This window comes from Barbus barbus (assembly GCF_936440315.1).
Source record: "Barbus barbus genome assembly, chromosome: 22".
Classification (NCBI taxonomy): domain Eukaryota; kingdom Metazoa; phylum Chordata; class Actinopteri; order Cypriniformes; family Cyprinidae; genus Barbus; species Barbus barbus.
The window spans coordinates 16,191,186-16,216,239 of NC_136750.1; the positions used below are offsets into that span (position 1 = coordinate 16,191,186).

At 37.3% G+C, this 25,054-nt stretch overlaps 3 protein-coding genes across 4 annotated transcripts in view; all 3 read right to left on the reverse strand.

Moving 5' to 3' along the window:
• The window catches only part of LOC306888157 (pleckstrin homology domain-containing family A member 7-like), a 91,120-nt gene extending 83,271 nt beyond the window's left edge, over positions 1-7,849 (reverse strand). For both annotated transcript variants that reach the window (XM_079446319.1, XM_079446318.1), the window contains exons 1-3: positions 7,704-7,849; positions 7,521-7,597; positions 7,342-7,399 (exon numbers count right to left, since the gene is read on the reverse strand). In XM_079446319.1, the coding sequence (XP_079302445.1) occupies positions 7,342-7,399; positions 7,521-7,597; positions 7,704-7,786 (218 nt within the window). In that variant the 5' untranslated portion in view covers positions 7,787-7,849. The remainder of the gene's footprint in view (positions 1-7,341; positions 7,400-7,520; positions 7,598-7,703) is intronic.
• A 5,467-nt stretch (positions 7,850-13,316) lies between these two features.
• On the reverse strand, positions 13,317-17,705 carry LOC306888167 (protein phosphatase 1 regulatory subunit 15B-like). The gene is made up of 3 exons (XM_079446330.1): positions 17,311-17,705; positions 15,383-16,479; positions 13,317-14,818 (listed from the first exon to the last, which is right to left on the reverse strand). The coding sequence occupies exons 1-3, from the start codon at positions 17,441-17,443 to the stop codon at positions 14,609-14,611; spliced, it is 1,440 nt and encodes a 479-aa protein (XP_079302456.1). The 5' UTR covers positions 17,444-17,705; the 3' UTR covers positions 13,317-14,608.
• A 2,551-nt stretch (positions 17,706-20,256) lies between these two features.
• The window catches only part of LOC306888581 (phosphatidylinositol 4-phosphate 3-kinase C2 domain-containing subunit alpha-like), a gene marked incomplete at its 3' end in the record, with an annotated part of 37,549 nt that continues 32,751 nt past the window's right edge, over positions 20,257-25,054 (reverse strand). Inside the window, exons 25-33 of the mRNA XM_079447002.1 lie at positions 24,833-24,989; positions 24,488-24,597; positions 24,195-24,402; positions 21,989-22,113; positions 21,580-21,697; positions 20,958-21,039; positions 20,739-20,848; positions 20,519-20,644; positions 20,257-20,439 (exon numbers count right to left, since the gene is read on the reverse strand). Coding sequence (XP_079303128.1) covers positions 20,257-20,439; positions 20,519-20,644; positions 20,739-20,848; positions 20,958-21,039; positions 21,580-21,697; positions 21,989-22,113; positions 24,195-24,402; positions 24,488-24,597; positions 24,833-24,989 — 1,219 coding nt within the window. The remainder of the gene's footprint in view (positions 20,440-20,518; positions 20,645-20,738; positions 20,849-20,957; positions 21,040-21,579; positions 21,698-21,988; positions 22,114-24,194; positions 24,403-24,487; positions 24,598-24,832; positions 24,990-25,054) is intronic.

Below are 25,054 nucleotides of genomic sequence, written 5' to 3' on the forward strand. Positions count from 1 at the left end.
GATTGCATTGAATACATTGCATTTTAAAATTTTTTTATTCTTAATCAGTCTTTAGTTATTCAAATTTTTACATTATTTTTGAATGTATATTTTACTACTGAAATTTTGGAACTGTAAGAACCATTTTACAATCAAATTTTTGCATGCTGATTTTTTCTCAAATAACATTGCATTCAACAATGGAATTCAGTTGTAATGTGTGCGCCTGTGACCAGTCATCTCTCTTAATAGCATTCATTGAACGTTGTCCAATCCTGTTTGCCTCCCTAAAAAGTAACTATAAACAGAATCAGCAGGCTGCAATCCAGCAACCGGTTCACTTCACTAGCACACAGAACTAGACACTGCAAGAACAGTGTTGGTTGTGTTTCAATTTTTTGTACACACAGAATGCAATACTATAGCTTTAAATGATAAACATGAGTGCCAAGCTGCTTCATCTCCTAAACAGATCAGAAGAGTGTTGCAAACAAATACCTGTCTATCCCCAAGATGAGTCTGTCCGTCTTCGGACATGCAAACTTCTGTCTGACCAGCACTGTCTCATGACCAGAGTCCCCTTCGCAACCACAGCAGTTCCCCATTCCCGACCCCGTCTCTGTCCGTGTTATCTTCTGTCTCTGCCTGTCTAAGTCTGCCAGGACAGGACACGCAATCTGACGCTGCACTAAGATGCCAATGCTAATGTTTGCAGTGAGGGCACTAGGGGTTCAGGAAGCCAACGCCTCCTGTTTTCACAAAGCATGCCTTTAGCTATAGCCTCATCTGCCTCTCAATTTCTCCTTTGTCCCGCCACCTCCGGCTAGTGCTCTGTCCTGCAGAACCCACCGCACAGCCCACAGCCACTGATATGCATCACAAGCAGACATGACAGAGAACACTGTTTCATAGGAATGCATGCATGCTGTGAGACAAAGACAAACATCAAATCTCAGGTGCCTAACAAGTGATATATCACATTTACTCTGACCTTGAAAAGATATCAAAAGGAATTGTTTGATTTATATTTTTTTCCTCACTGTCTGTCATAATGCACTGCCAAAAGAGAGCCTTTTGTGAAGGTTTTCAATTCAGAAGTTACCATCTGTGGTCTGGAAGATTCAGGTAAAAGAGAGCAGCATCCTGTGGTGCACTTTGTGAGCCTGATAATCCAGAGAAGGTGATCTGCTAGGAGTGGAGGTGGAGTGCCCTCTACCAGCACCAGATATGGGACAAGGTTGAAAAGATGAAAAAAAAAATATTTTTCTCTCTTTCTTTTTGTGGGTCATTTAAATTGACTTGCCTTGCACAGCTATGATAGTAGCAAATAAATTACAATGCAATAAGATAGTCTGGGGGCAATTCTGACATTATCTTCAATCACAAACAAGCTCACGATACATATTTAGCTCAGTAGAGTTCTTTCTCTGCCCAAGAAAAAAAGATTTCTCTGTGACACTATCTTTTTGCTATGTGGAAGTGAATGTTTTGGGATATGTCCAGCATTGTTATCTGCAGTCTAAAGTTTTTATAAAGGACCAATTCTCACTATTAATTATTTGCTTACATATTACTAGCATATTGGATGTTTATTAGTACGTACAAAGCGCTTATTCTGCATGATCATATTCTACATCCCTAATCCTACCCAATACCTAAACTTTACAATACCTTACAAACTATTAATAAGCAGCAAAAGGTTTATTGAGGCAAAAGTCATAGTTAATGTTTGTTAATAGCAAGAATTGTACCTTAAAATAAAGAGTGACCCTAATAAATTTAAACTAATATCTACTTTTCAAATATGTAATAAATATAAATAATTATGTTATAATCATAAATGAACGCATGGATATTATCAATATGTAATTAATTAATGTAATTACTTTTTACTTAGATTCCCACTTTTCCCCTGCAGTTTAAAGCTCTGATGCATGCCTGATGAATATAATAGAATTTGTTTTTTTAAATATGTACATCAGATTTAAAGATTTTACGTCAAAACATGGCAGACACCAGGCAGACTTAGTTTGTGAGTTGAAAGAAAAAGTATCTTATGCTCACAGAAGCTGCATTTATTTGATCAAAAATACTGTAAGTACTGTAAAAATATTTTTGAATATATTTTAATACGCAATTTATTCCTGTGATGGCAAAGCTACATTTTCAGCAGCTATACAGGATCCTTCAGAAGTGTTTCAAATAAGAAACATGTCTTCTAATTATCAATGTTGAGAATAGTAGTATGCTGCTTAATAGTTTAGTGAAAACCGTTATACGTTTTTAAGGATTCTTTAAAAAACACTAGGTCCACACAGACTTAAACACAAATTCAGAACAATAAAAACCGAATGTAACTCTCACACTCCCTGTAGGTGTCGAAGATGTAAGTCAAGTGTAACAGTAAAGACAGGATCTGAGAATCAAGTTACAAAGACAATGTGCTCAGTGGATTTCTCCCACTCTCACAGCCTGGAGGCACATTAATATGTAATAGCTCAGGAAAGCTCACTCATCTTTATCATAAAGAGATTCGTTAATATGAACCACACTGGGCCGCTTGGCTCATGCACCCTTTAGGCCAGAAAAACATCCTTGTTTCATAACCTAAGGGTCTAGGCTGTGCATGATTTATCATTTAGTTGCTATGGAGCTTGAATTCAACAGTTCAGGAGGGAAAATAAATTTAATAAACCATGTATTTGTGGTAAGCATGTACTACACTCATGGGATACTCTTTTACATTTATACAACTGAAATGGTCTGTAATATCCATAACATTAACATTATTGAGACCTGTTGAAAACCAAAAACATGACTCATTGAGAATGCATTGTGTCAGATTCCCATAAACACCTCCTGCTGACTGTTAGGGTAACTACAGTCTGAATGATGTGTATAGCACACTAGGCTGGGCATCACGGGTGTTTACCAAAAGAGCTTCTGCAGAAGTTTGCAAGGTTCAAAGCATTGAAGATTTTTAAGAGCTTTGTTTGAGAAACCTAGTAGCAAATACTTCCTTTAGCACATCTGCACTTCTTTGTAAAACTGCGCTCCATTTCCCGCACCCCTAAAATGAACTGTGGCTGGTCATGAAATGTGTAGTTTTTGGACAAAATTACAGTGACCTTATCAGTAATTGATCTGTCCAAACTAAAAGTGAAAGTTGTTTGATGCAAGACCAATCCTAATCATTTTTGCATGGAGAAAAGAAAACAGTGCAGATAATGATCATCAGGGAAAAAAATCTTGTTTTACATCACATACTACCCGATAAAACAGATCAGCGTAAACCAACACCAAGTTGAAAAAAATCTATATAATGCAAAGTAAGCAGTTTCACAGCAAAGGTTCATGTAGTAGAAAAAAGGTGTTTTCACTGAATACAATCCCATAATTCAGTGTATCAGACTCTGGGGAAAAAATATAAATCCAAGATGGCAGATGCAGGGAGAGAAAGTACACTAACGTTTAAAAGTTTAGGGTCAGTAATATTCATTCATTTATTTATTTGAAAATGCTTAATTGATTGATGTCATAAAAGTGTACTTTCAGATCATATCACATGAAAGTACTTTACAAAGAAAAGCTGATTTGGTGAGTAAACTAAACAAATTTACTAGCCAATCAGGATTCTATTTAAATGGTTTTTAAATGGTAATATTATTTCACAATATTTTACTATCCGTTTTGATGAAATAAATGCAGCTTTGGTGAGCATAAGAAACTTCTTTCCAAAACATAAAAAACTTAACCCCATATTTTTAAATGATTTCACTTGGTTAGTACTGTATATTTACATACAGTACATACATATGCAATATCACATTGTAACTAGACCTTAACACACATTTAGGACTCCTATTGCGCCAAAGAAAGTTGCAATGCTGGATTTATGGCAGCGGTGGCAAGGCACAATAAGCGTCAGATGTGCTTCATCGAGTGCTGCCAGCATTTTTCACAGCCCATCTCTCAGCCACACACTCCTGCTATATGGTAATACGTCAGATCCTCCATCATATCCACCTCCAACAATCACTGGTCATTATTCTTCAGCCTCTCCTTCCCTAGAGGAGGGAATGGAAAGGCCAGAACAACAATAACTGGTAGATCGTCGGTATTAAATACGTCAAACCCTGAGCAAAGACAACATTCCCTCTCAAATATTACAGCTGACTTTCAGGAACTTGTTAAAGTCAATTATTTACTTGATCCTCAGGATGACAAGTTTATTTCCTCTTTATTGCTCAGGGTTTTGTTGTTGCATGATTGGGCACTTCTGTTTCTGGATGCCCGAATGTCATTGGTGGCCTGCATAACTAGTCATAGCTTTTGAAAATATGATCTCAACGTCTCAATTCTCTGCCACGAACCTGATTCAACCACTGGAATGTTTGTTAGAGTAATTTACTGTTGGGGCCATGAGAGGTTAAAAAAATTTATAAAAGGATTAAGAAATACTGCCACAAGAGATTCTGGTCCTTGCTTGAAAGCTGGGCTTGGGCTGCTGCTCTGGGAGATATTATTCTGTTTAAATTGCTGCCCTGAAACTCATAATAATTTAATCATACCAAATGCTTTCAAATGTTTCACCATTTGCCTTTAATACAGTTTCCGACCTTCTTAGAATAGATTCATACAACTTCTGAATAGCCTCCATCTGAATGTTGTCTATCATTCTCCCAGTTCCTTCAGAGATATTGGAGGAGAGAACTGGCTTTTCACTCTTCTCTATAAAACTGCCCACAGTGGTTTGATAATATTGAAGTCAGGTACTGGTCAGGGCAGATGTTTAAGTTCATCTTGGTGCTCCAACTGTGCAGGTTTTATGATCACGACACCATATTTTCAATTGCAGCTCCTTCGTGGATGCTGGATTTGTGAAGTTCTCAGTTGTTGTTTTTTTGTGCAAGCAGGGTCTTCAAGGCAAATACTGAGCTTTTCTGTAGTAATTCTGTGTGGTTTGGACACAATCCTTCTTAGTTATCAATGGTCCCTATCAGTGACTTTCGGTTTTTACCCACTATTCTGCTTTGATCGTAAAGTCTGGCCATGCTTTATGTGCGCAGTCATAATCATAAAGACCGTCTTTCTTAAAACATGAACCAAGGCTGTTAAAATTAGAGAAGCTCCTGCTAAACTAGTTCCCATGATTTGCCCTTTTTGGAAGTCTGAGAAGTCACCCATTCCACTTCTGGCTTATACTAAACACATATGTGACCCTGGACCACAAAACCAGTCAATTTTCCAAATTTGAGATTTATAAATCTGAAGCTGAATAAATAAGTTTTCCATTAATGCATTGTTTGTTAGGATAGGACAATATTTGGCTGAGATACAACTATTTGAATATCTAGAATATGAGGGTCCAAAAAATCTAAATATTGAGAAAATTGCCTTTAAAGCTGTCCAAATTAAGTCCTTAGCAATGCATATTACTAATCAAAAATTAAGTTTTCATATATTTACGGTAGGAAATTTACAAAATATCTTCATGGAAAAGAAAAATCGATAATTTTGACCCATACAATGTATTTTTGGCTATTGCTACAAATATACCCGTGTTACTTAAAGGCACGTTTTGTGCTCCAGGGTCAAATATACTGAATGACAACCTAAACAATATAGATAGCGAAAGGATAAATAAAAATTATCACACATTTTTTTTATTTAAGACAGCAAAAATTATATTAACCTCTATAATAATGGGTGCTTGCATTATTTTCTCCAACCCCTGGAACTCTTAGTTTCATTCAGCTTTTTGTTCCCTAATCACACTTCATGTCACACTATACAGATTCAGTCAGGTGAGCTACAGTAGGAAGTCACTACTACATCCTGTTTGTCTTTAATCAAACAGGCTCCACCCATTATTGACACACTATTTTCCTTTTTTGATATTGTGCAGTTGCTTTGACACAATTTACATTGTTAAAAGCGCTATATAAATAAAGGTGACTTGACTTGACATGCAAGATCCTCAACAGACTGGCGTATGAATGTCATGTGATGCATTTTTGAATTTGTCAGCAAATAGGCCTATACAGTCATGCAGGTGTAATCTGAGTGTCTTCTGCTCTTTCACACTCAAGATCACAGCTCTGACTGCAAGTACAGTATATGATCATCATCTTTGCATCTGTGCTGATCAACCATCTGTAGTGAGCCTAATGCCAATTTCATCCCCAAATCAGCACTTCATGAGTTAAAAATCTAGACAGTCTGACAGTGACTCCAGCTATGTTTATTCAGAGATTTCTTCTACTCATCCTTAGACCCTGAGCCAACTCTGAGGATATGAGAAATCACTGGGAGAGACTCATGTGGAGCACTACAAGCCAGATATGAGATTAAACACACACCTCGCACATATCCGACTAGGAGATGATACCAACGCAAACATCTTGGAGCAGAACAACAAGGAAAACCAAAAAAAGAGACTATAATTTTAGGGTATTTTTTCGAGATGCACTGCTATGGCCAAGTCAGTCTATAGCACAGGTTCTAAAAACAAGCAGCTTTTCCATAATTATACCAGAAATACTGAAGAAGCTGTCTTACCTTCCATGACGCGCATTTGAAAATGGTGTTGAACAGTGAGGGGAATTTTCACTGACAAAATCATGTCATTTCAATAGGAAACCACACTAGCAAGAATTCTGCGTGAGGACGAAGATTTCCCCCCACAGATTTTGCATCGGATTCAGTTGGTCTCAGAGTTTGGAAAGCTGCTTGGTGTGAAAGTGACTGAAATTTGTGAAACATTTCACTAAAGTGACTGGACCTTAAGAACCACTGATCTATAGTGTGTCAGCAAATCTATTCAACTGCATCAAACAAACCCCTGCATAGGAACCATTGCTGCAAATGTCTTTAGACTAGCAATAGCAGAAGGTCAAAATTGTGTAACTTATTCATAATGTATGTACATGCTACAGTATAACAAAAATCCAAAATTTAAGATATTTTTAGGTATACAGGCATAGGGAATGAGTATTTCAAAATTACTGTGTGTGCATAAAGCATCCTCTAAAAGCATTCAGCTTTATCTAAACAGCAATTCGGGGAATTGTGGTACAGTAGCACATGAGACATCAACTGCCAATTGAAAGGGGCGTGTACACCTGTTCTGTTCAGTAGACTTTGTACTTGAATGCCAGTCTTTAAAGACAATAACTGTGCATGTACTGTAGCTTTCCTTTGATACCTCTCGTGCACAATTCTCAATATTCCTTTTTTGCTGATCAGGAGCAAGAATACTAACGTTAGTACAGCCATTTTAAGCCCGCTTATTACCTGTAATTCACCTGACGCACTACAGGACCGCAGTAAAGTGTGATTACTATAAACACATCCACTTACTCAATAAAGAAACTCGCTCCTTCCTTCGTGAACCCTTCCTCCCAACCTGTGGGTAGATCTAGGAGGCAAGAAAAATAGCACGTTTGCGAAACTTTCAGCATTCCATTTTTCTTTATGCGAATGCAACACGAAATAACACTTAAATATTGAAATGGAAATGAAAGCCTACATGCACTTACCGGATCGGATCATGTGTCCAGAATTGACAGGTTCGCCAGTGCAGGGATGAAGCCAAGAAGTGCTTTTCGTCTCATCGCTGGCAGGAAAACAAACCACCTGTTAGCGATGCAATTGGCTGGGAAACACTCGAACGGTATGAGAAAGAAATTCTTTCTAATGCAATAGTAAACATATATCCTCACTCTGTGAAAAAGACCCTGCCGTCCTTGCACACCCCATAAGAGTAGTTCTCAGGTAAGGTGTCCCGCCGGAGCGGCGCCGCCATTATTCCCGTGTAAAGTCCTGTCTACCTCATATTCCCTCCTCGCTGTCCTCCCTTTGTAAGCGATCAGCGCTCGGGCAAACGGCGATTAAAGGGAGGGCTAACTTTGCACTTGGTTTTCAGTGAGCAAGGTTGGCCGACAAAAAAAAATAAGGTAAGGAAAATCATTGCTCACGCTCTTGAGATATCATATAATAATAATGTAATTTTTTTTTCAAAACATATTTAGTTAATTGTGTCTGGATATATATTGCATTGTAGTGCTTAGTGTTTCAATAAATTGAATGTGTTTTTCAAAGCATTGATTTATTTATTGGTTCTTTTGCAGACTGTGGGTTGCCAAGTCTGCCTGTGTAGCTAATATAAACCCATACAGCTTCTTTTTCATCGGTTAGGGACGTTTTATTTACACAAATGTAGGTTTATTAAAGGTTCTGTAAGTTTTGTGGCATTTAAAAAATGACTTGATAATTTATTTTAATCAGTAAAGCACTAAAGAGTGCCTTAAAACTCTTTACATAAGGCTAAAAATAGAAAATATACTGATTACCCCTTTAAAAAAATATATATTATTTGTGATTATTTATTATTTGTGATGTATTTATTTATGTTATGTTGGTGGACATACTACTTCAGTTGTAAATTCCCTTATTGTTTCCATAGAAAATAGTAGTCAGGTGACCTGTTTCCACTTATCATCTGCAGCAGTTCCACAGACTTGGCAACCTGCCTGTTGTATTACTCATAGTTACTTTACATATTTACAGTAAAATATTTTGTGCAGTTGTTAGCTTAAGTTATTTCTTTTTGATCCACTTAAAATGACTTTCATTATTCTAGTTTATTGATTCAGTCATATTAAACATATGTTGATATATTGACCAGTTCATTTAAATTTGACCAAATAAAACATATAAATAAAAGGGCTTTCAATTCTACTGATATAAAAAGATGCAAAACTATTGGCAAGGTTCTGCTCTTTTTTCAAATTATAAAAATTAGATACATTTCTTAATTTATTTATTCATTGTCAGATAAGAAGACAGTTGTGTGTGTGTCCTAAAAGCAAAATAAATAGCTTTATACACAAAATAATAATTTGGTATACATTCTGCATGTCCACCATATAGCCATACTGACATGGACATACTAGATCGATTAAAAAATAAATAAATAACCATTTGAATACAGATCACGGCACCACTGCTGCTTCAAACATCTCCTTTGTGATCTTCACAGTAGATATTGATCATTTGGCAGTGGCATGAAAAAATACAAATACGAAAGGTTCACTCAATATTCTGATGTGATTGTATTGTGACACCTAGTGGCAAGTCAGTAAAAAGCAAAAGTTACTGATAAGATATCTGATCGCTGGGAATACCACCATCAGTCCCCGTTGGTGAGGGAAATGAGATGGTGGAGAAAAAGATGATGAGGAAGGAGATGAGTCTGGGTCAGCAAGTGGAGGACCAAGCTACTTTCAGGGGTCTTGAAATCCTTCCCCCTGCAAACCCCTCCTGCTTCAGTTGATAATAACAAAGTGACATTACAGTTTAGGGTGAGATTACTGCCATAACACAATTTCATGTTAACTAAAATTATTTATCTTTTAGAAGACATTTTGAGCCGGTATGACATCAATCTATGCTCGGTGAGAGAAGATATAGGGAGACACTAATATATTTGATTTCACTATGGCAAATTAGCTGTTTTATCTCTGTCTGTTTAAAATGTGATTGAGCAGCTTATCTCACTAATAAATAATTGTTAATGGTTAAATAGTAACAATAATAATGCTTAATTGTTTTAACTCACTATAGAAATTGTTTTGTCTCAATCTCCTGCAGCAGAATCCAAACTGGCAGATTGGATTGGATATACTCCTTCTCTATGCGTGGTTTAAGCCACAGAGTTTCCCCAATTGTTCTTCACTCAGCTGAAGTGAGTGGCCATCCCTCCACACCTTGTCACAATATGCCCAGTCACCAGTCATCGTGGCCCCAAAAGTTTCTGTGAAAGCTGTCCCAGACGTTCCTGTCTTGGCCTCTCCATCCATCAGTCTGGTGAGAGTGGCCTCTCCATGCCTTAGCATCTTGCAAGGATCCCAGTCCCTGGTAGCATCTGGCACCTTGGCTTGAGGCACTAATCTCTGCGTCTGGCATTGTTCCTTAAATAATAAATACATAAAAAATCAATTGTGCCATGTTTTTAATTGCTCATATTGTTCATAAAGTTCCTTGTATTTCTTCAGAGGATGAAATATGTTGCATATTATTGCATATTGCATATGCTGCATTTTAATAAGATCGGAGGCAAATTTACATAACAAAATACAGAACGCAGACCAACTAGGCCTCCATCCATTTGACCTCATACTTCAAGCTTCATCTTAAATATCATTTGTATTATACTGTGAAACTTGAATCATTGTCCCTGTTTATTTTTAAATCAGTTGCACCAGAACAATATTAATAATGTTAATTCATAGCACAAACCAAACACTACCGGTAATTTTGTTACGTTACCGTGCGACTTTTTAACAACCTCATTACCCAGACGTTCCTAAAGACGTAAAAGTAACATAGAGTTTAGATCGACTTTAAATCCGCCTTACATGTATGAAACCTACACCTATGACAGGACTCTATAATGTTTTAATAACTTTTCATAAGTTTAAATAATTGAAATAATTTCTTAAGGTAAAAGTGCTCTTTCCTCAAACACCTCTGTTCTCGTCGGACTCTCTCTCTCGCATGATATGTTTTCAGGGTTTTTTTTTTTCAATGCTTAAATTTTTTTTTTTTATATATTTAAAAAAAAAAACTTTTTAGTTTTATATTTTACTTACAATCTGGCTAGGCCATATATCTACAAATAAATATATTTATTTTACATCTATTTTTTTTATTTTTTTTTATTAATTAATTAATTGATTCAGATTATGAAAAAATATATATAATTGTGTTGTGGCCTGGAAGCAGAGGTCTTTACTGAATATAATGAGGAAGGATAAGCTACAACATATGCTCAATGGTGCCGCCCTGTGATGGTTGACATGCACATACAGATAACCATTGAAGAGAGGTGGTTAAGCTGTATGCTGTAGTTACTTCATTTATGCCACATGAGTTCATGTAACAGCCTGTGTAAACATAAAGATAGCTGCTGTTGCAAAAACTAATTTCAAGAAATCAATGTATGCGGGCTACACTGAATTTGCCTATATCAATCATTCTCGGGTATAAAACAGCTTTTAGCAATCTGGTTTGATTTTGATGGCAGTCTGATTTTATTGATGAGTAGCTAAAGAATGATTCAAACCCTATTCAAACCCTTTTAACCTGTTAACCTGTGGCAAATTCAATTGAATGGGTGTGATTAGGAAAGGCACACACCTCCCAATAAAAGGTCTAACAGCTGAAAATGCATATCAGAGGAAAAACCAAGAACTGCCTGTATAGCTCAGAGACAGGATTGTGTCAAGCCACAGATCTGGGGAGGATTTCAGAAAAAAAATCATTATCCATAATGGAAGACTTTTGGAACAATCAGAACTCGTTCTAGAGCTGGCCTACTGGTCAAACTGAGCAAGTGATGAAGAATAGCTTTGGTTAGACTGGTGATCAAGAAGCTGATGGTCAATCTAGTTGAGCTCCATGATCATATATGAAGATAGAAGAAACTTGCAGAAGGACAAACATCACTGCAACACTCCACCGATCTGGGCTTAATGCTGGTGTGGCCAGACTCAATCCTCTCTTCAGTGAAGACACATGAAAACACACAAAAAAAGCACCTAAAGGACTTTCAGACTGTGAGAAACAAGATTCTCTGGTCTGAAGAACCTCAATTCCAAGCATCATGTATGGTGAAAATCAAGGACTGCTCATCACCTGCACAGTAGCATCAACAGTAAAGTGTGTAGGTAGCAGCCTCGTGCAATGGTAGTGTTTTTCAGCGGCTGGGACTGGGGGACTCATAAGAGTAGAAGGAAAGCTCAGCGCACTAAAATATTGAGATGGCATTCAGAACCTCAGACTGGGCAGAAGGTTCACCTTCCAACAGGACAATGACCCTCAGCACACAGCAGGAGTGGCGATGGACAACTCTGTGAATGTCCTTGAGTGGCCCACCCACAGCCTTGGCATGAACCCAATCAAATGTTTCTGGGGAGACCTGAAAATATCCGTCGGCCCCCATCCAAGGTGACAGAGCTTGAGAGGCGAGGAGAAGAATGCAGATGTGCAAAGCTTGTTGTATCATACCCCAAAAGATTTGCTGTAAAGGTGTTTCGACTAAATACTGAGTTATGGGTATGAATACTTATGCAATGTACTGATTTCAGTTTTTTATTTTTAATAAATTTGCAAAGTTGTCACAAATCATTTTTTTGCTTTGTCAGTATGGCATATGGAGTGTAGATTGATGTAATAATAAAAAATAAAAATAAAAATAAAAAAAGCAGTTTAAAGGAGTTTGACACAAGGCAGCAAAATAAATAGTCTCCAAAGAAATGATCAATTTGCTATCTCCAAAAAAGGATTCATGTTGCCTCTCACTCACATTCACAAAATGACTCTGTGAAGCTGCTGCATCTGATTTGAATATTTTTACAGAAAAGCATATTTTTAACCACTTAATGTACACTGACCGTGCACATTATTGACATTCAGTACTATTTAAAAATGACTATGTAATAACCAATCAAGCACAAATTTCTCTCTGCAACATGAGATGTTTCATTACCTGTGTTTTTTTTTTGTCTCACACACTGTGGCTGCTGACTGCTCTATTGCATCAGGCAGGCAGTGCTTTGTAATTGTGACTCCAGAGATCCCCCTTCTCAAGCTTTGGACTCTCCAGGATGAGTAATAGAGGCTGGGGCCATGCTGGCTGCCCTCCCACAACACACCAGCCCCTGCTGCAATCATATGCAATCCTCTCATTGCCAAATAGTGCTGTGCTTGGTTGCCTAGAGACCAAGGTCATCTGGGTGAAGGCACCTTAGGAGAGGAAGAAGACACCATAGCAGCGCCACATGCAACTACCATCATGCGTACAGCTACCAACCCTTCCTCAAACTGCTCTCAGATCTGTTGCTTTCAAACTGGCACTGTTTCAACAAGAAAAACTTAAAGTACAACCAGTCAGCTATTGCTAATATAGTGTTAAACACTTTCATAATAGCATGTGTCCACCTTTACGTTATCAATAAATGTCTGAAATGCAATCTAATTAACTCCAGGACAAAGCACCATTAAATTAGACCTGCAGTCTGTTGTCACAGCATGAAAGATTGCGTAAACGATTGCTTGTCTTTGCACCATGCAAGCTTGTGTTGCAGCTGTGTCGAGGGGAGATGCTAATTGATTTCTCCTCAAGGGAGAGAGTTTCATCACGCTTTGTTTTTAACCCTCTCTTACAGGGGCTGCACATGACGGTCTCGCAGGAGTTCTGTACCTCTACGATACGAGTCTGAGACACAATGAACCAGTAAGATGAACCAAAACAAATGAGCCAGGACACAGTGTGCAAGGAAACTATACATTCAACAAATGCAGAATGTGATAATAGAACATTTGAAGAGTAATAGAGTATAAAACATAAAAAAAAAAAAATTGCTGTCATTTAACTTATTCTCACGCAAAAACTGCAACGATCAGTGAAGTCAAATGTACTAAACATCTTATAACAGCATCTGTTTTTGTCGGACATATGGTTTTGGATGTAATTTACATATTCACTACTGCTCAAAAGTTTGGAGTATGTAAGATTTTTTAAATGTTTTTAAAAGAAGTTTTTATGCTCAACAAGGCTGCATTAATTTGGTCAAAATTCAGTTAAACCGTAATATTGTGAAATATTATATACTCAAGAAACATTTCTTAATATTATCATTGTTGAAAATTTTGCTTCTTTTGAAGAAACCGATGCGTTTGAATGTGTCCTTGCTGAATAAAAGTATTAATTAAAAGTATTAAGAATAATAGTATGAAAAATCTTACTGACTGCAAACGTTTTCACAGTAGTGTATTTGAACAAATATATATATATATAGAAAAATGTAAACATTGAGGTGCATTGTAACTTGGTCTTGTCGCATCTTTTTTTTTTTTTTTGCATTTTCATCAACATAACGAACAATAAAAAAGCAGCCTATTTTCACACCATAATTTACCCAAAAATGAAAATTGTTATCTTTTACTCTTCCTCACATCATTCCAAACCTGTGTGACTTTCTTTCTTTTGTGAAATACAAGAGGAGATATTTTGAAGAATTATTACTGAGCTATTTTTTGTTTTGAAGAATCATTACTGAACTTTTAGAAACGATTTTTACTGACCTATTTTGTCCATACAATGAAAGTCAGTGGGTTCCAAAACAACACTGGACCCTCTGATTTTCATTGTATATGAAAAAACACCATGACATTTTTTTCAAAAAGTCTTATTTTTTCATGCGAAACACAAAATGTTTTGGAATTGGCAATGGCATGAGGGTAAATGTTGGTAGAATATTCATTTTTAGGAGAACTATCTCTTTAAATAAAATAACACTAGTCTAGTACTCCAACATATCAACAATGTGTTAAATGTGTGTGATCAGTCGCACTGAAGAGTCTGTAAGGCATAGCAAAAAACAACAAATCAGTAGCAACAGCAGTAGTAACATTCAGAAGCAGTCAAGGTACAATGTGTGTTGGGACACAGCATTGAGGTATAAATGTCAATTTAAGCCAATATAACAGTCTAGAGGCTGGCCTGGGAACTATAAGATCAATAATTACAATCAGAAACCAATTTTTGCAGATCAAGGGCTGGTTACTTCCGTACTCTGTCCTTATAGGCCCACAGCTTTTCCCTGTGTGACAAACTAAAACAGTAGCCAATGGCCTTCTCAGTTTCATTGATTCTCTTTCGGAAACGGTCTCTGTCCCGTGCAAACTCCTCCCACGGTCCCTTACGAGATGCTTGAAAAGCAAAGGACCAAGCTTGCATCTTGTGGACTTGTACGATAGGAGAAAATTTCACCTGGAAAACATTAGCAACATGCTGTTAGCAAGCAATGATTGACAGTTGACATAAGTGCCATAAAGGTGCGGTCAGATTATCTAATTTTTGGCAAGATTTTGCAGGCAAAATGGTCAATAGTGGTGTGATTTATGAAGCACAGCTTCATAAAATCACTTTCAAACCAAGTAGCTTTCTGTTGGTCAGCTTGGCAAGTTTGAGTGAGCAACTTGAACCTGTTGCGAAATCTGTGTGGAGAAATCGAAATGACCGCACCTTAAAGAGATTAAAACATTTTTGTCATAATTTACTCACTCTCATGTCGATCTAAACCTGTATGAGTTTCTTTCTTATGTTGAACATAAAAGAAGATATTTTGAAGAGTGCCGGTAATCAAACAGTTGATGGTCTCCATTGACTTCCATTGTATTTCTTTCCCTACTATGGACGTCAATGGGGACCAACAACTGTTTGGTTCTTCAAAACGTCTTTTTTTGTTCAACAAGAACGAATGACATGAGGGTAATTAAATGATGACAAAATTTAAATTTTTTGGTTAACTATTCTTTTAAGACTGATGATTACCTTCTTAGATTTGGGACATTTCCTTTGGTTGCCCTGAAGAGCAGTCAGTCCAACATGTCTTCTCCATGGCACCACTGATAATGTCTCAACTGGTAATTTGTGGCAGCAATGGCGAGCAACTTTACTTGGCGGTAACAGCGGCTTTGAGAGTCTTGAAGATTTTAAGAGTCTATCCGTTTTATTTTGTGTGTTGTCACTGGGCAAATCATGTTTTGAAGGTACTGATGAGCTTTGAAGAGGGGCTCTGAAATTCAATGGGTGATATGGGTCATCATTCTGAGAGAGGGATCTCCATAAGGCCTCTTCTTCTTCATCTTCAGAACCTGGTTTGGAAGAGTCGGAGCCTGTAGATGCAGTGGACTGTGATAAACTGGGACTTTCAGCCTTCAAAACCACCTGTGTTTTGCTTTTTTCTGGAACCGCACTGGACAAACATGCCGTGAAGTGTAGAGGGTGATATGGATCCGTCGAGCTGGTCAGAAGGTCCCAGAGTTTCTCATTTTCCTCTCGTTCTCCTTCAAAACAAGAGCTGTCTGTGCTTCCCCAGCTGAACTCGCTGTCTGAGAATTGACCGACTGACTGCACTTGACATGGAGCTTGAACATCCTCTGTAGATGAACTACATGAATCAGGATCACCGATGGGCTTCTGATGCTTTACAAACTCTTTTGCAGAAAACCCAGACACATGTGCAGTAAACGTGCAGGTGTTCTCTCTGCATTTCCTCTCTGATCCTCCTAATATGGTCCAGTCGTATCCATGTTTCCACATGGAGTGATCTCCAATATAGAGGTCTTCACTGTCATTGAGACACTCTGTTGCGTGGGACACAAGGTCATCCACCAAGGAGCAACAGAGTTCATCGCTGACCAGACTGGACAGGACAGCTCTGGAGTGGGAGCTGACGTCGAATGGGTCCCTGCCGAATTTTGAAAGTGGATTGGAACCCCCAACCACTATGTTTTTGTTGTTTTCAAACAAGGATGAGAGCAGGAAACTGTCAGAAGGGTCTCCTGATCCACTTGTCATGTGCTGAATGTGTTGCCCTGTCTCGTCTGTAATTCTCAGGTGGACTTCAAACCTGAACATCTGGAAAACTGGGGACCAAACAAAGAGTTACTAAAATTACCAAAGGCCATAAATAGAGGTCTTTCTCATAATTAATAATAGAAATGTATATTAGGATGGATGGATAAATGGACAGACAGACAGACAGACAGACAGACAGACAGACAGATTAAGCTAGATTAATGCGTTTTAATAAATAATAAAATGTTAAAATACTGATAGAATTATCCATAATATTTAAATGTTAAATTTTTGTCCCTTCTCATTACAAAATAAATAAGTAAATAATAATAATAATAATAATAATAATAATAATATGTATGCGTGTATAATAATAATAATAATAATAATTTAATAAATAATCAAATTAAATATTAATGATAAAAATAGTATAAATATAATACAAATATATTAGTCAGGAAAAATGTAATAAATACTCAATTATAATAAATATTCCTAATTATATTTTAATAAACAAAAACTCTACATCCCTGAGTTTTTTGGTTTAAAATGCAGTATTGCATTACTATTAATGTTGTTTTCATTCAACGTTTGTCACCCTCCTCTAAAGAAAATACGTTTCGTTTCGGATGAATGTAAATAAATAAATATGCAAATCTTGTCTCAAAAGTGTTCAAATGCAAATTAATTGACCAACAGCACTTTTTCATTTGACATTTTTTTAGTTTGCACGTGTAATCTATAAGAATAATATATCTATACAGTGATTTACATCATAATTATAACGTTAGATAAGTGCATCTATACTGTAAATAAGATCATGTAAATCGGCAATGGCATAGGCTTCGGATAGCAAAACATTTCAATGCAAATATATGAACGAGTAAAACCAGAATTACCCGAAATCAAAGTGCAGCAGATGACCTGGACCAGCAGTCGCAGGTGCTCCCACAGCACCGTCAGGATCTGTTTAGTCCAGGGCAGAAGCATCATGCCGCTGTCCCCAAACCGCCGCAGCGCGGTCCGCTCCATCCTCAAACAATGCCCTGTCACGTATTCTGATATTCGTCCCTTGGTTTGTTGTTTCTCGGCTGATTTTTGAAGTTTGCTAACCACATCTTCGCAGATATGTGAGCGTTAACTCCGAGCGAAAGCTGCTGAGGTCCACATGATCACCAAGTCCCGTTTACAGCACCTCCGAATAAACGAGTGACTGTGACAAACCACTCCAACTTAAGAAAGCACTCCACTATAAACAACTATCTCCAGCGCTGCAACAGTGCGACCTTTGATTGGATCGCTTATGTGTCACTCACACTGCTACCGCCCTCTTTAGCGACAAGCCACGCCCACATGATGTTTTAATTGTGCATAAAACATAAGATTATTTCAGATAAAGCCTCACTAAACTCAGGCAAATTTCAAACCTTGTTACTCTGTTTCTTGCGTCATGCTATTTTGAACATTGCTCTACTACTAGAAAAAAACACTGTAGAAAATTACAAGAGATATAACATCAAGCATATGTCAGAAGGTCATATATTATATTAATTTAATCTATAACAGACTTTTCAGTAAGTAACTGGCCTCAAGAAGAAAGTGCAACCTAATACATTTAAATAAAAACTGCTGCCCATACAATTTTACATTTTAAATATAAATTTTCCTGTGCATTACTGTGGTACAAATATTTGTGACAGACAACGCAGCTAACTTTACAGGTCGCAAGTCAAATACATGGAGTAAACCTCAAATGCCTAAATGAATGGAAGCAGTTGAAGATCATTATCATCTCTATCCTTTTGCATTGTTTTTCCCATCCCCAAAAATACTAAATGTACATCTACAGCAGCCCTGTGTGATGGTCAAGGAGCAAAATCTAGTGTCAAATCATGCATACTTCATCAGTAAGCTCTCACCCTGGTGACTAAACAAATGTGTGCACTGGCCTTATTGCTTTTCTCTTTCTCTTTCTCTCCAGATGCTTTCTCACAGCAACAGTCTGTTTAATTAGGTGGTACAGAAAAGCTGGCTGATCTGAGGTCAGGCATTTTAGGCCTTTAGAATTTGACTGCCAATGCCAAAGCGCACCTGGGCCACACCACAAGAGTCCCTGAGGATCACGCCAACACCTCAGCAGAAATCATTAGTGTGTGAGGGTCAACGCTTTAAAGGTGTAGACCACCACATCATTTTAAACATTTTGACTTCATTTTCTTCTGTGGAAGACAAAATATGATATTTAAAGAATTTTGGGAACTAAACAGATTTGATTACCATTTACTACTTCATAGAGGTTTGGAACAACACGGCACGAGTTATTCAACATGAGTACAATTCACCATAGTTGCTCAACATGCCTAAATTATGACACTTTTCTTTTTTTGGGTAAACTATCCCTTTAAGATGTGTTCTTGCACATACTCAATGGCAGCTTTAGCCACAAATCACCGGTGTTGTTATTGTGATCTAGAACTATAATAATTTTAATCTTTAATTTGAAAAAAAGTTGAATATAATTAATAATAAAAACAAAATAAAAATCAAAAGAATATAAAATTACTTAAAACTAAAAAAAAAAAAAAAAAAAAAGAATTAAATATTCAAAGCTAATTCAAAATATCAATAATTAATAGTATATAGATTAAAATAACACTGGAAATCACAGGGCAAGAAATTATCTTCAATGATAACAAGAATATTAAATCTAATTATAATATATAATAATAAAATAATATAAGTAACTCATTGTATAACAAAATGAAAACCGTTTCAAACTAATCTGAAAATATTAAAGTGCAAAAGGGAAAAAAAGTCTATGTTTCTTGCCTGCCCCTACTGGTTCAAGTATATTTTTATCCTCAGAACAAAAATTATACAGAGAGGTGTTCAAAAACAATTTAATTTTCCTTAAGAGAGAGACAGAATTACAGCAAACATTGATTCGGTCAGGTTAAGAAAACCAATAAATAACTGGCCATGTTATATTCAAAATGTATTTTTAACAGTCATAAAACAGCGAATCAGATCACTATTTGCAGAGTGAGTGATGACAATCTTGTACATCTTTTTAAAGAAATGCCTCCTGGTAAACTCATAGATTATGATTCAGCTGAGCTCTGGCAGTAGCTTTTAGCCACAGGTGCTGTTCCCTTTTTAAAGAGGGTTCATTATACAAATTCATTGGTGGATAAAAAAAAAACAACAGCTCGAGCAAGTCTGATCACACCATGGAAAGTACATACTACATTATCTTACAAAACAGGGCCTTTTTTAAACCACAAACGTACTGAGAAGAGCGAAAATGAAAGGAGAGCGTGTGAAGGCACCCTGTTATTGTTCCCTAAAGGGACGTGGTCATGAGTTTGTTCAGTTCATTTGGCACATTATCAAAAGCACAGTGAACTCTGCTGTGCTTGTTTTGATAGCTGAAAACCATACAGACTTTTAATGTTTTTATTTGCATATGTAGAAAAGGAAAGTGTAAAAATGAGCAGTTTTAAAAATACAAGTGTCAATCTTTCTATATATATATATATATATATATATATATATATATATATATATATATATATATATATATATATATATATATATATATATATAAACTCTTCTTTAAGTAAGCCGTTTGGTCCTTTTAAGTTCCAAATGTACAGAACACAAATGTTGAATTCACACATCAAGATAGGTGGATCGATTCTTTCAACAAAGACTCAACCTTGATTAGTGGCATAGAGAGAGAGAGCGAGAGAGGGATGCTGGGGGAATCTGAAGTGGTCCTGTAAGGGCACCGGATGCAGTCACATCACCTTTTGTGGAAGACTGGTGGGGAGGAATCGTTGGATCTAAAAGTAGGGCAGCATTGTGAGCTTGTACCACTTGACAGTCTCTCTGCTCAGGTCAAAGTCTTTAAGGCTGAGGGTGATACCACCCAAATAGCAGTTCTCTCGCAGAGACTCTGCACTGAGCACGCTCAGTTGAAGTTCCCTTTGTTTCAGGGTTTCCTTACTGTAGCCACTGTACACCAGCTACGAACAAAGAGAGAAGGAAGTTGTTTATTAGCTTTAGAATAAAGCATGCATGGTTAAATAGGTAGGTTTTAGTTACCATTTCATTAAATGTCGGATTCCTAGTTTTCCTGGCGATCTTTGTTTTGCGTTTGGAGGTTTTGTGGGGGTCTGGGAGAAGGTATGTTTTCACATAAGGGTTTGGGTCTGCACCGTCATTTGATATCTGTGTTTGTGGGGAAAAAAAAAACGGATGAGATTTTGGAATGAACAGAAACTGGGATCACTTTGAGGACAGGTGCTTTTGATATTTTTTTTACCAGGTCTTTAATGTGCATGACCATGATGAAGAGCGTGCTGTTTCGGTAGGACACTGACAGCTTCACCTCACCCTCCACGCGGCCAGTGGTGGGACTCACTGGAGGCATATCTGCCAAACAGACATCAAATATATGAAAGCAATCATGATAATGTGGTGCGTTCAACTCTAATCTTTAAAATACATTAAGAAAAGATTACATTCAAAAAATGACACATACCTGGAGTTTTAGAGAGTCCTTCAACCCCCTCAGTCTTGTCATCTCTCGCAATAGGGTGGAAAAAAGTGTAGATAAGATCACACTAAGAAAAAAAAAAATCAGACACATTTATTACACTACTGTTCTAAAGTTTAGGTTCAGTAAGATCTTTTCTGAAATTGATCAAAAGTGACAGTAAAGACATGTTATGAAAGGTTTTTATTTCAAATTAATGCGGTTTAATTTTTTTTATAAAAAATTAACTTTAATCTTGATATTTCTTTAAGGCTTGATAATAATAATAATGTTTCTTGAGCACCAAATCAGCATATGAGAATGATTTCTGAAGGATCATGTGACACTGAAGACTGGAGTAATGGCTGCTGAAAATTCATTAAATCAAATAAATTACATTTTAAAATACTAAAATAGAATATTATGATAAAAAAAATGCAGACTTGTAGAACATAAGAGTCTCTTCAAGAACAAAATTCTGACCGTGTTACTAAAAACCTATGCACATTCATTTGAGTGACATAATTGGTTGACTCATCACTCCCAGAGATTAACCAAAAATCACTACAATTATATTTTATAATATATTAAAGCAACAATTGTGTAAGTGAAATTTAAATTCACCCACCTGGATGACTTCTGTTGAACTCCTCATCAGATTGTGCACATAGCTGCTCAACTCCACCTTCCTTTTGGATGCCACATCCTTGATATGTGTACGTCCCAGCACCATTTTACTGGGAAATCTATAAACGGGAAAAAGACTCTTAGGAACACAAAAGTTCAGAATTTGATAAACCATGGTATTTTTATGATGTGAGTGAAGTAATGCTTCCATGTATTATTTTGTATATATTTTATGAATTTGTGTAAGTATAATATCAACCTGTCCAGGGACTGCGGGTGGAAATTTGCATTTTTTGCTATAACCTGGCACATGACATCTCTTCTTTTTTAGACTAATGTTTTTTGTGCATTGTCCCTGATCAAATAAATAAATTCAATTCAAATTCAATTCAAGAGGTGAACTCATATACCCCGGCAACTTCCACAGAGGGAAAAGGATGGTCAACTTGTTGTGCAGTTCCTGGAACTCATCAAAGGTGCGGAAGACAAACTGCGGCTCATTCTGACCTTCCCTAAGGATCCGTATAGCGTATGTCTGAAAGAGAGAAAAAAAACCCAACAAAAAACAGGTAAAATTAAGAAAATATTCTTCCTTGAAAGGAAGACACTAAGCATATTTACAAAATACATTCTTTAAGAATCATTGATTTTGTAATAATTTGGATGAAAATTATTATATATTAAACTATTTTTGTTAATACAACATACAAAGAGGTAATAAAACCAAATGTGACCCTGGACCACAAAACCAGTCTCAAGTCACTGGGGTATATTTGTAGCAATAGCCAAAAATACATTGTAAGGGTCAAAATGATTGTTTTTTCTTTTATACCAAAAACCAAGTAAAGATCATGTTCCATTAAGATATTTTGCAAATTTCCTACCGTAAATGTATCAAAACTTCATTTTTGATTAGTAATATGCATTGCTAAGAACAACTCCGCCATAGCCGGTCCCAAGCCCAGATGAGAAAGGAGGTATCTCCTAAATACATGGTGGGCAACAGCTCAAGTCCCAGAGGATTGGTGAAGAGGAGTCATCATCAAACTCCCAAAGAAAGGAAATCTCGCTGATTGCAACAACTGGAGATGGATCACGCTCCTATCCGTTCCTGGAAAGGTATTCTGCATCGTCCTACGGCGCCTAAGAGAAGCAGTTGACAAGAAGCTTTGAGAAGAACAAGCTGGATTTTGTTGTGGTCAATCCTGCAATGACCAATTCTTTACTCTACGGAACATCATCAAACAGAGTTTGGATTTTCAGCAACGACTTTGTCAAGGCGTTTGAAAGTGTGCACCGAGAATCGCTGTGGTGCATTGCTCGTGACTTTGGCATACCCGAGCGCTTCGTCAATGTCTTTCGGAACCTATACTACAAGTCAAGCTGCTGCGTTCGGACAGAAACAGGAAACACCAATTTCTTTACCATCAAGACTGGTGTGCGGCAGGGGTGCATTCTGTCCCCCCTCCTTTTCCTCATGGCGGTTGACTTTGTCATGCAAAAAGCTATGGATCACCCTGAATTTGGAATTCTATGGCGAGGACCCGAACGGCTGACGGACCTTGATTTTGCTGACGACGTCGCCCTACTTGGAACAACAAGGAAGAACATCCAAGAAATGACAAAGAGACTGGAACAAGAGGCAGCCAAGATAGGCCTTTGCAGAAGTACAAGTAAAACCAAGGTTATGCGAGTCGGATACGTCACCAACACCACCAAACTTGACAACAAATTGAGGAAGTGGACAAATTCACCTATTTGGGCAACCTTTTGACGAGTGATGGAGATGCTGAACATGACGTCATGTGTCGGATCGGCAAAGCTGCAGCAGTCTTCCAAAGACTTAAGCCCATTTGGACAGCCACAAAAGTTTCAATCAAGACCAAGGCGCGTTTATTCAGCAGTATATTCAGCAGTATAGTCGTACCAACAGTAATCTATGCGGTGGAAACTTGGAAGAGGTCTGCGAGAATTGTCCAAAGGCTTAATGTCTTCCAGCAGCGATGTCTGTGAAGAATTCTGGGTGTCGTACCGAGACCATATCAGCAATGATGAGATCTATCGTCGAACTGACACTCGCCCACTCGTCACTGAACGCCGACTAAGATTTGCTGGTCACATCCTTCGACAACCACCTTCTAGACACGTAAGAACCGCACTTATGTGGAAACCACCCCACGGCAAGAGAAAACAAGGTCGACCACGAACAACTTGGCGACGTACCTTTATCGAAGATCTGAAAGCAGTCAACGTTTCATGGGACGAAGCTGAAAACATCGCAGTCGATCGATCAAGTTTGTGGAAACTTGCTGCCCAATGCGCCTCACGGCACAGGCGGACCTAAGTCTAAGTATTGCTAAGAACTTCATTTGGACAACTTTAAAGGCCATTTTCTCAATATTTAGATTTTTTTTTCCACCATCAGATTCCAGATTCCAGATTTTCAAATAGTTGTATCTCAGCCAAATATTGCTCAATCATAACAAACCATACATCAATGGAAAGCTTATATATTCAGCTTTCAGGTGATGTATAAATCTAAATTTCGTAAAATTAACCATTAAGACTTTGTGGTCCAGGGTCACAAATATATGTGATTTATAAAATTAGTCTCACATAGTGCTTGTCTGGATTGTATCTCTTCTGAAATGAAAATACAGAGGCATCTCGAATCCTGCCGTCCTGCTTCATAGTGTACGTCCGGGGAGCAAATGACAGGATTGGTTCGTCATTGGAGGGAAGCCCAGAGAATCGCAACTGGGCCAGATTATGGATAAAGAAATTAAACTTTGTGGCCACACTGCCCAGACTGGATTCAATTAACCTATAAGAAAAAAGGTAGGTATTAAAAAAATTTATTTAGAGGGCAAAATAAATAAATAAATAAATAAACAAACAATACATTTTACCTTGTGAAGAAAATGGTAGCTTCTGCATCTGTAGTCTGAGGTTGAAGAGCATCATACACATATTTGAGATCTTGGACTCCAGTCAGCTCAGGTAAACCTGACTGAGTCATCTGTGTTGAACACACACAAATATAAAGTTGATCAATAAACAAGTAAACGGTAAAGCAACAAAAGTCATGAATGAAGAAAATTATGCAAACAGCTTCCTGTTATTAGGGTTGTGCAATTAATGTCATGGATCTAATACTGGCAAAAACATTTACACAGAGCCGTTCTTGATGACACAAGATTCTATGGATGACACACAAATGACTGTTTTGTTTGCAGTGCAGTGCTGTATAATACCAGAGACAGCAGGTTGAGGAAGAGGTTGGAGTGTTTGCGTATCAGGTTGTAGGCTTGAGAGCAAAGGTCAACGAAAAGCTGGAAGCGGCTAGTGGGTCTCTCGCCTCCATTGATGACGTAAGCCATATCAGAAGTTAAGACAAAAGGTGCTCGGTCCCTGCAGAGAGAGAAAAAAAAAAGTAATAAAACCAAACAAAAGCACAAACTGGGCAGTCTCACATG